Consider the following 15,046-nt stretch of genomic DNA (forward strand, 5'->3'; position numbering starts at 1 on the left):
GCTGGTCTGCGGCTCTGGTAAGCCCGTCTCGAGCAGCTCGGATGTATGCATCCGCCGAGCTGAAGGCATTGAATGCCTCTTTTGTAAAGTCGGGGTCGCGAAGAGCGGCCCTCCGGCGCCGACGATCCATGGCGCTCTCCACTTCCGAGTTTGTGATGGATACATCATCTGAATCCTCGGCCAAAGGACAATCCGGCGTCACTCCCGTATCTGTCCTTGTCTTTACGGCAGGGTCTGGAACCTGATTGTTGGGGACGTGACCGGCAGGATCCATGGACATAGTCCGGCGAACGCTCTTCCTGATAAGACACAACAGACAATGTCACAGTTGGATGTGACTGCCAATAAGCATGTTTACAAAGCCATACCTCTTTGATGAAGGCTCGGTGGTGTCTTCATTTGCCTTCCTCTTCGAAGGATTGCTCGGAGTGGGCGCCGCTCTCTTTGGAGTCGCCTCTGGTGCAGCTCGGCGCGCCGAGCGCCTCCCCTTTGGAGCACGGGATAGTGCGGTGGGTGAGGCAGAATGAGGAAGCTCTTTCGGAGGAGATGTCTCCAGATTACTTACGTGTGAGGCAGGAAGGAGGCCGGGAGAGTCGGCTATAATGGCCACTTCTGTGCCATCGTAGCTCGCCTGGTAAAATACTCCCTCCTCGAGCTCTACAAATATGTCCAGATCCTCTTCGAATCCGGGGTCAAGGTCCCGGTTGTGATCCTCTGGCTGTGGGGCGAGGCTATGAATCCCCTCGGTAACCTTCCGCCATTTCTGTTACAAATGGACGGATTAATGTTCACTAAAAGTGATTCAGGGAGTAGAATGAGTAGAGCAGTGGGATTGGAACTCACCCAGCTAGGAGGATTGTACATGGAAAATCCATCTCTGCGCTTAATACGCATGAATTCCTCTTCCTCTCCTTTGAATAGTTCGGCCAATATTTTGGCCAAAGCGGCGGGGGTGTCCGGACCCTTCCGACCGCAGCGAGAGGCGTCATCTTCCCCATTATATTGCCACATGGGAAGCCCTCTGTATTGGAGTGGCTGAACCCCTCGTACTATGGAAGTCGCCATTACCTCGATTATTGATAATCCGGACTAGACAAGCGTCTTTATCTTGCTCATCAGTTGACGGACTTCCGCACTATCTTCCTCCTCGAGGCTCCGAGGGCGCCAGTTGTGGCGTTTCTTCAACGGAGCGCTTGTAAATTCGGGAAGACCCATTCGGACTGGGTCAGGAAGGGCGATGTCCTCGATATAGAACCATTCAGAAGGCCACTCTTCGGATGCCTTCTTTGGCGTGTCGGACAGGTATCCGGTCCCGGCGATGCGCCATACCTCGGCTCCGCCCACTTCGAATATTGATCCCTCTTGGCTACGAGGGACGAGGCAGAATAGTTTCCTCCATAATTCAAAATGGACCTCACAGCCCAGGAATAGCTCGCAAAGAGCGACGTAACCCGCGATGTGCAGGATGGAGGCAGGAGTGAAGTTGTGTAGTTGGAGGCCATAATACTCCAGAAGCCCTCGGAGAAACGGATGGATTGGAAATCCGACGCCTCTTAGCAAGTAGGGAACGAAGCACACTCATTCCCCCCTGGATGGATTGGGGAAATTCTCCGCCTGAGCCCCGCCGTTGAAGGAAGTTAATCCTGCTCGAATGGGGACTAAATCCGCGGGGGGAAGAAATCCCTGTGTTTGCAGCTTCACTAACTGACCGTGGGATACGGAACATCTCTCCCAATCGCCTTTTTCGGAGTCGTGGGGACGGGAGGAAGAACTGGGAGTGCTAGCCATGTTGGAGTGATTCCTCCTAGCAAGCTCTGTGGAATTTCCACGTGGAGTAGAACGGATCTGAGATCCAATCCCTTTAAATAGGCGCTTTTCTCACAGGGCCGGGGTGTTATGTGTAAAAATACTCTGACCTCTCGTATTCGCTCGACACGTGGAAGCTGAAGTCGTAGATACACAGAAGCCAAGGGGTACGACATTAAATGGAAGGCCGAATACATCTCTTTGAAGTCATCGGAGAAAGAACCCGCCTTGCATTGCCGAAGACAATCCGCGCGCTGGACACATCATCATTGAAAGCCTGGTTCGGGGGCTACTGAGGGAGTCCTGGACTAAGGGGTCCTCGGGCGTCCGGCCTATTGGATGTGGGCCGGACTGATGGGCTATGAAGATACAAGACCGAAGACTCTCCCCGTGTCCGGATGGGACTCTCCTTGGCATGGAGGGCAAGCTTGGCGACCCGATATGAAGATTCCTTTCCCTGTAACCGACTTTGTACAACCCTAGTCCCCTCCGGTGTCTATATAAACCGGAGGGCTTAGTCCGTAGAGACAATCATAATCATACAGGCTAGACTTCTAGGGTTTTAGCCATTACGATCTCGTGGTAGATCAACTCTTGTAATACTCATATTCATCAAGATCAATCAAGCAGGAAGTAGGGTATTACCTCCATAGAGAGGGCCCGAACCTGGGTAAACATCGTGTCCCCTGTCTCCTGTTCCCATCGACCTTAGACGCACAGTTCGGGACCCCCTACCCGAGATCCGCCGGTTTTGACACCGACAACGAGCTCCTCATCGTTCGAGGCTTCGATCAGAGTCGTTGCCGGATCTGCTGCCGAAGCTGGAAATGATGGAGGGGAGGACACGAGCAATGGAAATAGTGCGGTCGAGAAGGGTGTGGCTTTGACTATGATTTTTTTTCTAGGGTGAGGTATTTGTGGGGACAAGATGGGCCAGTGTAGGCCGAATCCGGTGTGATGGTTATGTCCGAGCATGTCCAGACCGCCCTATATCCATATCACATATAGGCTGGGTTCATGAGGTGTCGGATAGACCAGTGAGAGGTCCGGGGTGGGTCGTGACCGGGCAATTCGACCAATGCATAAGGTTGATTTGAGGGATCAAGCCATAGATGCTCTAATTCTTGCAAACGCTTGTGAAGCCAGCGAGACCCAGAGGGCAGCTGCTTGGTACAGGGCCTCGGCAAGGTGTGCATGCGTGGTTTCCAGTTCTGAATACAACCTCTGAAAGTGGACAGGAAATGCTGCACCTATACTTCAGAAGGCGATGCACTTCTTGATTCTTGCGCTATGCGCAGCAGTATAAATACGGGGGAACACCGCCCCCAACCAACGGCCCAACCGCCTCCCCAACCAATTCTTCTTCAAACTCCCGCCACCCCCAACGGCCGCTCCCATGGCCTCGTCCTCCTCCTCCTCCTCCTCCATGCCCTCCACCGCCGCCTCCACCTCGCGGCCCCCCGCCGATGCAGCGCTCGCGGCGAGCCTCGACTACGACACGGCCTTTCCGGTTCTGGGGAGTTTGCCACCGCGTCCTCCCAGGGGCAGGAGAGCGGCGCCGCCGCCGCGTCCTCCGAGGAGGAGCGAGGACCGTCGGGGAGGAGGGAAGACGCCCAGATACACGCTCGACAGGGACACCGTTGGCATGTCGCCCGGTTCGCTCTACGGGCGCGCGGACGATGCCGCAGCGGAGACGACCGCGGCCATGGCCGAGGCGAACGCTCGGCGACTCCTCCGACCCCTGTCGTGCCCGCCACGACGACCAAGGCGGGGACGATCTCCGTGCGTCCACCGACCTGCGCCGCCCCGGGGACCTTCGCCGCAGCGAATAGGGCTGGACACGAGCCGAGCCGAGCCGAGCCTGGCTTTGGCTCGCTCTGGAGCGGCTCGGCTCGCTCAGCCACGAGCCTACTTCAAGCGGCTCGGCTCATTTTGGGTATGGCTCGGCTCAGACCGAGCCGGCTCGAAAGCTAGCTGCCACCAGTCTGCATTTTTACTTACAGAAGACAGAACCTCTGTATATAGTCCACAATGTTGATTGTTTTGCAGTAATTAAACCCATATTTTGAAAGAAAAACAGTTTATACTGCTTAAAATGAAACGTCCAGCAGTATATTGTTTTAAGAAATGGTCATAGTAATGAAAAATAAACTTTCTTCTATGAATTCTTCTATAAAAATTGCAACAACGGAAGAGATATGAGAGAAAGAATTGGGCAGCATTTCTATTGAATTTTGGACAGCACATCCTTTGAACTTTACACAGCAAAACATCAAATATTGACAGCGAAACAAAGAAATTTTCACTATCCGGAAATTCATCTAAATCTGATTTGTCACCAACCCCAGACGGCATCTCAAACAAAGTATCTTGCTCTTCCTCGTCCTCCTCCTCATCCTCTTCCACATCTTCATGATCCTCCTCCACTTGCTTATCATGCTCCATTGCCTAGCACACAACAACAACACACACATGAGCTTGGACACACATATATTTGACTTTTGGATAGCAAAAACAGCACACACATGAGCTTGCACAAACATATATTTGAGATTTGGACACCAAAAAAGGCACACACATGAGCTTGCACAAACATATATTTGACATTTGGATACCAAAAACAGCACATATGAGCTTGGGCACACATAAATTTGACTTTCAAAAAGCAAAAACAGCACATACATGAGCTTGCACAAATATATATTTTGCACACACATACCTGGGAAGATGTAGCCTCCCTCTCATAGTCGTTTGCGGAGCCAGAGGCAGCGGCGATTCCGGCACGCACGCCAGCGCCGGTGGGGTCAGGGGGACGTCGAGGCGGAGGTCCCCGAGACCGGCAACTTACTCTTCATAATGGAGTCTAAGGTCCTCTCTTTCTCCTTCTCCTTCCCATTCGCCTTCCCCTTTTCCTTGTCTATTGTTGCGACGATAGGCCTCTGCACACATCAGCAAACAACACACGGTCAATCATCGACAGAAGTAAACTAATTACACATGGAATCAATGTAATTTCCCAGCAAGTAGTTTTTTTTCAAGCTGCTATGCTACAGCAAGTAGATCATCAACAGCAGAAAACTAATTACACATGGAATCAATGAAAATTTCGATCCATTCTGCCCTATAACTCCATCCATCCATGATCCATCCATCCGGCTCTTCTAGATCTAGCCCTACAGGCTACAATACATCCATCCATGATCCATCCATCTAGCCCTACATCTACATGACTACATCCATCGATCGATCCATCATCCATCCATCCATCCATCCATCAGATGCATGCTAATTTAGACACCTACGGCTAGGGATTGGGACGGAAGAACTACATGAGTACATCCATCGATCCATCCATCCATTGATCCATCACATGCGTAATAGTAGCTCAGAGAGTTGCGGCTAGGGATTGGAAAGGAAGGAGGTACCTGCTCCTGCTCGTCACGTTCGGCGAGAAACCAGGGGAGGCGCGTCCGTCTGCGTCCGGCGTGGTGAGGAAACGTGGCGTCGCCCGTCGCCGTCGAGCCCGTTGCTGTCGGTGTGGTTAGGAGACGCGGCGTCGCTCGTCGCCGTCGATCCAGCTTTGCGGCGCAGAGCAGAGAAAGGGGCGAGGCAGCACAGAGCAAAGAAAGGGGGAGGCGGCGCTCTCTCTGCTTCTCTCGTGCCCTAATGCGTTGCGTGTGGTGCGATGGAGATGGACGAATTGGGCTGGGCCTCGAGCGAGTCACCGAGTTGGACCGGGCGAAACTCGGCTCGGCTCGGTCGGGAATCGGGCCTCTTTTTCCAACTGGGTCGCTCGTTTATTGTATCGGGCCGAGCTGTAACGGGCCGAGCTGGACCGAGCTTCGGGCCGAGCCGAAAAGCTCGCTCGGACGTCCAGTCCTAGCAGCGAAGGCGGTTCTCTCAGGTGCGATCAGTCCCGGCCGAGTTCTCCTGTTGATTTCTTGTTCTTGCTTTCTTGCAAAATTAATCGGAGGAATTCGTTCAGGGCTTCCCGCCCTGTTGCCTGCTGTGCAGGTGTTCGGCGACTACCGCTTCGGGTACACGATGGGCGACCTCTTCCAGGACCTCGAGAAGCTCCAGCTCGAGCAGCATCTCCAGGCCGTCAACGAGCCGAGGCATCCGCCGCCGGTCCAGTTTCAGGTCCAGCCGCCGCTCCGGTCCCAGCCGCTTCAGGCCCCCCGCAACTTCAACGCGCCTCCGCCCCAGTTCCAGGCGCCGCCGCGCTTCGGGCAGCACTTCCAGGTCCCAGCTCGCCCGCTACTCCAACGGGGTGCGTCCGATCCAGCTCGCGGCGCCTCGCCGCCACCCGCCATTCCAGTTCCACGGCTACTCGTTCGCGTCGAGCCCTCCGGTGTTCATACGGGTTCAGTTCCAGCATCAGCAGAGGTCCTTCACGGGTTTCGTCAGGGTACAGGACAGGTACACTACGATTTGCTCAGAAATTTGTCATGAACAACGTTCAGATTTTGGTGTAGATGCTATTTGCTGCATTGCAATGATCTTTTTTGTGTGTGTGCTAATCTGCTTGTGCTTGATACAGTTTACTGAAACTGTTTTAGTCCCAGAAACAGTTTACTGAAACTGTTGTAGTCTGAAGAAACAGTTTACTGAAACTCTTGTAGTCTAAACTGATGTTGGTGTAGATACTATTTTACTGCATGAAAATATGTAGAATCTTTCTTTAGTTGAGTGCTAATCCGATCATGCTTGGAAAAAGGATATTATAGAAGAGTAAATGTAGTTCATTTAGGATTTGGTAGTTGTCTGAATCTGTTGCAGTCTTATAGAAGAGAGTAAAAGTAGTTGGATGGAAATAGTAGCTGCCATGTGGATTTGTTCAGTCCTTGATTCTGACAATTCAGTTCCATTCTGGAATATTTGCCTATAGATAGATAGGCAAATCAAGTTCTGTCATCTCATTTCACTTTTGCAGATAATATACTAATTTTCTAACCTCTGAATTAATTCCTCAAAAAAGAAAACCTCTGAATATAATTCAGTTAGTATCTTACAATAGCGCATAAAGCTTAGTTCCTTGCACATTACATTGTTTGAAGATTTTTTTCCTTCTTGATCTTGTTATTGATCATGTCTGCTGCCTAACTCGCTCATAATTTCTGCTAATTCAGCCTAGGATGTGAGCTGCAACACCCAGATGTCGATGCAGAGTAGATGAAGATCAGAGTGGGAGTTTTTCACATGTAAAGGATACGATGACAGCAGAACTGGACGCCTGCTTTTGCCTATAGAACAGATAGATATAGGTTTAGAGAAATGCAATCAGCAGCTCTCGTGTTTCTTCTGCTAGCTAAACTCGCTCCGTTCCGTGGACAGAACAGGTGTTTTGGCCTCGCCGTCCTATGATTCAGGACTGCTGAAATTGTTGACGCTGGATGTAGTCGCTCTTCTGAAATTCATCTCTGTAATGTGATTCGTTGACGAAGCATTTCACCATAGGGATTTTTGCAATGAGTGGATGATCATGCAGATACTTTATATCATCTTTTCGCATAACTGGAAAATGCAGTGGTTTTATGATAGAATTGTAAGAAGCTTCAAAAATATTGATAGAGCAGGGCGGCAAATCAATTTGATTGTTCTGCTTTTCCTTGGAATCAGCTTGGATTTTGTGAGAAAACTTGATTGTTTGGCAAACCCTGCTTTTCCTTACGAGCATGCATGTATACTTGTGAAACTTGGATATATTTGATTCTTTGGCCAAAACATCATGGGGATACTTGTAAGTAGCAAGTTTTTGCAATTCCTGCCAAGAACAGACACATCATAATGATGATGATTTGCACCAGCTACTGAGAATGTTTCAGAATCACAGATTGCTTGCTGCTGACAATCTCTCTGCAGTCAGTCAGATAGAGTTGCAGTTTCCAGTTCATCTACTATGCTGTCTGTCTGTTGAAATCAACATGACTCCTCAATCAGGAATCGTATGTAAGATCATAGGTCCTATGCTCACAAGTTTCCGTAAATGCAATAGCGGTTTAATGATAATCATAGCTGCACGCATTATACGAGGCCAAGCAGTAGCAGGATATTGTGTACTCATAAATCATTCAGGTTCAGAGGCTAGATAAATTTAAGTAACCAAACTACAGATATGATGTATGGAACATCAGATGTTCCAGTGGTAGCTGCACCGTTGAAAAATCCTCAACTTTTCAGTGAGATGGACTGTACAGCTACATTGCACGCCTACAATCAAACATCAGGAGGGCACAAAGACATAGAAGAATATTTCAGCGTGAGTAAAGGATTCAAGTATTTGTATGCATAAATTGTGCAAGGCTATAGATTCCAATGATAGACAAGTTCTCCGTTTCAAAAAAAACAAAATTATAGACAAGTTTAGCAACCATACAAGCAGTGCAAACGATATAAGTTTTGTTATGATAGACAAGTACAGTACCCATACAAGTAGTGAAAATGAAATAAGATTTGTTACAGCAATGCAATCTCATAGTGGTTAGCATTACAAAGTAATGTTTAGACAACGTTTGAGTGAGGAGAAATTTACAGCCTCAAATAGTGGCAATGCAGCACTTTATATCCTTGAGCTATCGCATAATCTGTGCAAACGATAGGAGATACGGAGCATGACGTGCACTTTATATCAGCGTGCTAGTGCTATCATAAACTCTGCACAAACTGCATGCTAAATATTGCATCCTCGTACTTTTTAGTCATACGCCTCCCAAAAAAGGGAGCCGGGTTCCACTATTGGCATAACGAAACAAGGTTTTTACACACTGAAAAAGAAAAGAAAAAACACATCCCAAAATACTCATGAACCTCACACCCAAAGTGACGCAGGGTTGCAAGAGCAAACTCCAAGGAAAGTGGACAGCAATCCAGGACACAGACACAGGGTTGGGGCAGAACAAAAAACATACAGGACAGATAACCTGGATCGAAACACCACAATCAAGCAGTAACAAGACTTTTTGTTATTACTGCCGCTCAATATCCGTCAGCTCATTTTGTTCATCTTCACTCACATCTTCTTCAGTGATGCTCAGTAAGCCACCAGTCGAGGACGCACGAGCAGCTTTATGGGTCCTGAACTCCTGATAGCTGAATTCTGGATCGCCGCCTCCCCTTCCAGAAGATTTTGCTTTCACCATCCTTCTGTAAACCTGCCCAGTGACATAGAAAAACATAAAAATAATAAATCAGCTCAGCAGGAGCCGGCGGTAATTTCTTCTCAAAATAAGCTCTGTTTCGAGTTTTCCAGATAACCCAACAAAAGGCAGCAATTGTAAATTAATCCATAAGGGGATTTTATCTGCGACCCAAGTAAAGTATTGTGTGAAGCATGTAAGGTCTATCATATAGACCCATAGTATTGCAAATAGAGCTCCACATGTATGATGCAGCCAAACAGGCAAAGAAGAGATGATGAATAGATTCGTTCTCCCCACAAAAGCTACAAATATAATCCCCAATCCAGTTTATTCTTCTCATACTGTCTTTTGTGGCAATCACATTGTGCCAAATCAGCCATAGTATATCTTTAATTTTTAGAGGGATATTGGCTTTCCACATTGCATCCTCGTACTGATACATAATCTGCAATTAAACACATGTACTATATGAGTTATGCAAGTGCTACTTTATCAAGACTTGGAATCAAGCCATTGTTGTGCAACAAAAAAAACAAAAACTGTGGACCAAAATTGCAGAAGGTGGAATTAATGGCAGATTATCACAACTACTCCCTCCTTCTCATAATATAAGAGCGTTTTTGACACTATACTACTGTAAAAAATGCTCTTATATTATGGGACGGACTTAGTATACAATAATCCAATGCTCTCAAGCAACCACACATAATCTAAGGACCAAACGTCTTTACCGGAATCTTCGAGCACGGGCTTGCCTTGTTGTCTACCAATGAAGAAGGCCACGCCATGATGTAGGGATGAGACGGGCTTGTGTATGTACCATCAAAGAGCTTGGTTAGCTTTGCTGTTTCCAGGCAGAAGGATAGGAGGGACTCAGCTTGCCCAGAATACTTAGTAGACAGGTACACATAGCCATCGATAATCGCATCAACCTGCACCGTGGAATCATCCTCTGTGGCATCAATAAATATACTCAGTGCAAAAGTATGTTCCAGCATCCACTTCTCAACACCGTGCTCATCAGCTCTCCAAACGCAAACAACAAGCATTCCTGTCTTTCCATCGTTGTCATCTGCGCCAACCATACAGAGTTCCCCATCCTTGGTCTGACCAAGCATAAATTGCACAGTCTCTATCTCTTCAAAGAATGGCGGCAAATCCACTCTCGAGAATTGCAGTGTCGCAGTGTTGAGAATGAGTACATAGGCTTGACTCGTGTGTTTCCAGTAAACGAATCCTTTCACCTGCGTACCAGGGTAAAAAGTGATGACCTTTTGACCGTCTTCCTCGGGCTGCAGCGGCGGCGGGGTCTCCACCCACGGCAAAATCTGCCACTCGCTGCTGGTGGCCGGGGAGTAGACAGCGATGCGCGCCGGCACTTGCCACGACGTGTTCCGGTGTTGGACACAGACCATACGGAGCACTCCCTGGTCCTCTTCGGAGAAGAAATAGTACTCAGGCAAGCCGCGGAAGAGGATCTTGTCGGCGGCCGGCTGGGGGAAGAGATGCAGCGCCTGCGTGAGGGGGTTGTAGGCAGCGACCTGGTCCGTGGTTTGGTTGAGGAGGACGGCGTAGCCACCGTAGCAGGTCTCGAAGTGCCACCCGCGGGAGGAACCGCCGTCCTCCGGGAGACGGGTGAGGAAGAAATCGGCGCCGCGGACGGCGGCGGCGAGGTCCGGGTCGGAGCGGCCGCGGGAGGGGACGAAGGGGTGGCTGGCGATGCGGCTGGGGCAGATGAAGAAGCCGAGGAGCTGGGGCGGGTGGAGCGCCAGGAAGCGGCCGCGGAAGGCGGGGGACGACCGGACGGCGCCGAGGAAGGTGCGGCAGGCGAGGGCGGCGCGGACGAGGCTCGGGAGGGACGGAAGCAGGAGGAAGATCCCGCGGAGGAGGTCGTCGCCGATACCGGTGATGGTGGTGGGTGCCGCCGCTAGCGGGCGCTTCGCCGGCGGCGCTAGCCCTAGTTCTGAGGCCATGGCTGTCGAGCTCGAGCTCGAGTGGAAATGGCGACGGGTGGGAAAAAAATAGGGGGATTTCGTTGATCTTTTGTCCCTTGCGAACCTGGGCCCACATGCAGACACCAAAATACCACAAAATGGGGGGATTTGATCGTTTGCTCCTTCCACTTCTACCCAGCTCAAAAAAAAAAATTCCAGGAAAGCTAAAAAATACCACATATGAATTCATCATTCATGGTTGCTTTGAGATTCGTGTTATATTTTTTCAGAACTTGTCTTGTTTCAAAGGGTTACATTAGGTTTTCTTCTCATTTCAAAGTGTATTTTAATGTTTCACTAGGCCATGATGACCCACTTTGCCGCACCCGTTCATTTCAGTGATAGAACTATCTTAATTTACATGATCCGGTCTATATAGTCACAATGCATACATAGGTTAATTTTGCATGAACTGGCCCATATATCTGATTTAAACATGTTTGCATATATATGTTTGTAAATATATTTAGCATGCTGCTCCCAAGACAATTTCAGATAACAGTATTTGATTGGGGTGGAATGTAGCTTCACATGTTAAAACAATTTTGCAAGGAACATCCAAGTGTTGTTTCCTCCTTTCTCATTGTGATATGTTGTCAATACCCAAGTGGCAAAGAGTTGTATGACCAATGGCATTTGGTCATGCCACTTATCCCACAACTTGTTTAGTTCAATGATCTACTCTCAACAGAATTCTCATCCAGAGTACACCCCATCCCCCTCATATGCTTGATCTAAAGTATCCTAGCCATGCATGATCATCGTATTGGCAAGAATGAGAAGCATGCTAACTCATTTGGGCATGACACACATTCTTCATATCGATTGTTTCATCTAATACACACCAATTTTTCTTTGGGAGGGGGGGGGGGCTAAGTGAAGAAACTATATATGCGACTTGCAGCTACCTTGAACAAATGAAACTAAACTTATGCTTAAATGAAGGAATGAGACAAAAAAAGTGAGAATTGAGAGGTGAACATGAGGGTATAAGATGATCTCCAAGTTTCAACTTTAGATGTCTATTGCATCAATTTTTCATAAGCCATGTATTTGTCAAACCATAATTAGAGTTACTGAATCAGTAATTTAGTTTATACTGTTAATATATTTACTATGATACGCATGCATCATCTGCAACAATTGAATATTTGTGAGCAGATAAGTTTGAACTATGCATGATGGAAGAAAAATCTAAATGAACTCATTGTTAGGAAGTATTAGTATTGGTCTAGGAATTCTCATCAGGCTCTGTTTTCGTTTCTTGCACCTCATTGGGCCTTGCAATATAACTACGTTGCATCATAACATGGTATTAGAGCCTATGGTCTTAAGTTTGGACTTTTGGTTGCGTTGACTAGTGCATGAAGCTTAATGTGGTATCAGAGCCTAAGGTCTTGAGTTTGATTCCTAACTTTTGCAATTTATCCAAAAATTAATGTTGGGCCCCTCTATGTCCATGTATAATGCTTTTGAGCCATAGTTCTAAGTCTATTCGTGTGTTGGCTTTCCGCGTCACACATGAGAGGGGGTGTTGAAGTGTATATGCGGATTGTTTAGCCCTTTCCATCAGTTCAGACTTTTGATTGCGTTGGATAGTGCATGAAGCTTAACATGATATCAAAGCCCATGCCCTAGAGGGAGTCGGGGAATCGTCGACCCGCATCCTGGAGGTTGCAGGAAGCAGAGGAAATCCATCGGAATAGATCAATGAGAAGTCACAAAGCGAGCACAAGGGACGTGCGGATCGTGATAGACAAAAAAAGCGATCGGGAGAAAGGACGAGTTGCGGCATTCGGGGGAGACCAAAACCTGGGTTCTAATATCATGTTAAGCTTTATGCATTAGCCAACGCAATCAAAAGTCTGAACTATTAGAAAGGGCTAGGCAATCAACATATACACTTCAGCACTCACAACTGCCACCATCTCCCAAATACAGAAAAATTGTAGATTGACTGGCCATCTCCCTGAGAGACCTACATAAAGTACACACCAACTCCACCATAACTCGGTGGTCTCAATCTATTCTAACCCTCCAGTCCTATTTTTTAATTAATTAGGAAAGACCAATTTAGCTCCATTCTTTGCATTCCAAGAAGATAAGTCCCTGTTGAGATTTGTACCTAGTGTAAACCTCGTAACCTAACACGTATAGAAAACAAAAGCAAACAAAATTAGGGGAATCTTAACTCTTAAGCAATCACAAATAAAGCAAGATGAGAGAGAGAGAGAGAGTTGTGGTTGCGAGATCTGGGAGGGTTTTGATGGAGTTGAGAAGCGGGGAAAGAATGCCTACCTTCAACTCAATCTCTTTCATACTCGATTATTCCAGTCACCTCCCATATTGATGATCTACTCTCCACCGTCAACAGTAACACCGTCGCGCGTGACCTCCCATGTTGCAGCAAGTGCAGGCGGAAACCTAAGAATCATCATTGGCGAGGGGCTGGGGAAGGAGGCTTCCATCATGGCGACCGCTAGGGGAAAGGAACGTCATCAATGGGGAAAACAAGAAGGGGGTCGGAGGTCACGACGCTGGGCTGGGTGTCTTGTAAATACCCGTGTTATTTAGAATAAATATGGTGTTGTAATTGGAAAACTAAAAGAAAAATTAGCACACAATGGAGTAGTAAGTGCCTAATTAAATAAAATCAATAATTGGCAGTTATTGTTTAGTACTAAGCAGAGTAGTCAAGTTAGTTCCTTAGCTTAGTCATAGTGGAGAGTAAGTTACACTAGTAACATACACATGTCCCTAGGCTATATTACTACCTTCATAGTGGGTAGTAACATAAGTATGATGTCATGCAAAGCTTCACTTATTAGGTTATAGACTCATATTGTATTGGAATATGTGATGTTACGGTAAGTAGCTAAGTTACTCAAATTTACCTCTCTTCTCATTAACTCATTGTCACATAAGCAAATTTGCTCAGTTGGACTCTATGTTATTGTTGAAGTTACTCCCACTATGGTTAGTCTTTGTGTGGAAGGATGTGCATTACAAGAACGTGCATGTAGAGCCTTCAGGTAGGTGGCCAGGTGTGCTATAGTACAAGATATTTTGCAGTTCAAGCTTGCACTGATATGTAGCATTGAATTACATGTTGGCTCAGCTATGCACGTGTACGGTTTTAGATGGCAAAGTACAAGCAACTATAAAATCTAGGGACACTATGGCTGTAGATATTTCTGAGTTACACCTGTCCAGCTCCAATAGAGGAGCAGGACCACGCTATAGTAACCATCACCACATACGAGGATGCGACTCCCCTGACCGTGCCGTGGTGCTCACTGACATGTGGCCCCAGGCCCACACGCCAATGGCTCAACGTCAGGGTGTCATACGTTAGAGGATCCGACTTATAAATTTGAGATTTATAAGCATGTGGCGATTGTCACGGCTAAGACCCATTTGGGGTGTGACATGTCCGCACGTAATTACCCTAGTCGACAATATGTTGGCTCGGTTCATAGGAAATCGTCGAAGTTGTCTTGCGAAGTAGTGGCCCAGTTTATGTTTGGTAGATGTCTCATGGTAAAATGGGGTAGGAGTGGATGACAGAGGTGATCCAGGTCATGCATGTCCGAATTGGACGAGCGGGAGTGCCTAATCGCCATGGAGAGGCATAGCTTGCTACGTCTTACTGTTTCTTAATTGTGTATCAGCAAACTCAATCAATCTATCATATTTTGTGTTTTTCTTTACGGTTTCTGTTGATTTTTTTTTCTTATTGTGTTTTTCTTATTGTGAGACGTAGCTCCGCCTCGGCATTGGCGTTAGCAGATGCGTCGCCTTAGTGGGCCGACCTAGTGAAGTCGTTTTCGTGAAGGTTATGGGGATTTGTTCATGGAACCTTTCATTGGTTTTAGGAAGGTTCCATGTGATTTTTTTTTCTTTTTGTGTTTTTCTTTACGGTTTTCATTGAGTTTTCTTTTTCTTTTGATTTTTGACTTGTTCCTTTTTCTAATACATGTTGATTTTTTAATACATATTTTAAATTCTTCATACAAATGTTGCACATTTGTTTGATATACGACGAACTTTTAAAAATTGTTTAAACATATTTTTTAAAAAGTCTCTAACATATTATCAAAACGTGTG

The 15,046-nt window shown here is 47.2% G+C and overlaps 1 protein-coding gene and 1 long non-coding RNA gene across 3 annotated transcripts; both read right to left on the minus strand.

Annotated features, from left to right (window-relative positions):
• Positions 1-3,921: 3,921 nt before the first annotated feature.
• On the minus strand, positions 3,922-5,477 carry LOC109775030 (uncharacterized). Its single transcript, XR_002235736.4, has 3 exons — positions 5,232-5,477; positions 4,526-4,745; positions 3,922-4,254 (listed from the first exon to the last, which is right to left on the minus strand). It is a non-coding gene; the product is annotated as an uncharacterized lncRNA (long non-coding RNA).
• A 2,997-nt stretch (positions 5,478-8,474) lies between these two features.
• On the minus strand, positions 8,475-10,991 carry LOC109775028 (uncharacterized). Of its 2 annotated transcripts, none has more exons than XM_020333782.4 (2): positions 9,677-10,991; positions 8,475-8,957 (listed from the first exon to the last, which is right to left on the minus strand). In XM_020333782.4, the coding sequence occupies exons 1-2, from the start codon at positions 10,916-10,918 to the stop codon at positions 8,772-8,774; spliced, it is 1,428 nt and encodes a 475-aa protein (XP_020189371.1). In that variant the 5' UTR covers positions 10,919-10,991; the 3' UTR covers positions 8,475-8,771. The 2 variants fall into 2 exon arrangements, with proteins under 2 accessions (XP_020189371.1, XP_020189370.1); XM_020333781.4 differs by having other exon boundaries at positions 8,475-9,390; positions 9,677-10,974.
• Positions 10,992-15,046: the final 4,055 nt, after the last annotated feature.

Source organism: Aegilops tauschii, chromosome 6 (assembly GCF_002575655.3).
Source record: "Aegilops tauschii subsp. strangulata cultivar AL8/78 chromosome 6, Aet v6.0, whole genome shotgun sequence".
NCBI classification, from domain to species: domain Eukaryota; kingdom Viridiplantae; phylum Streptophyta; class Magnoliopsida; order Poales; family Poaceae; genus Aegilops; species Aegilops tauschii.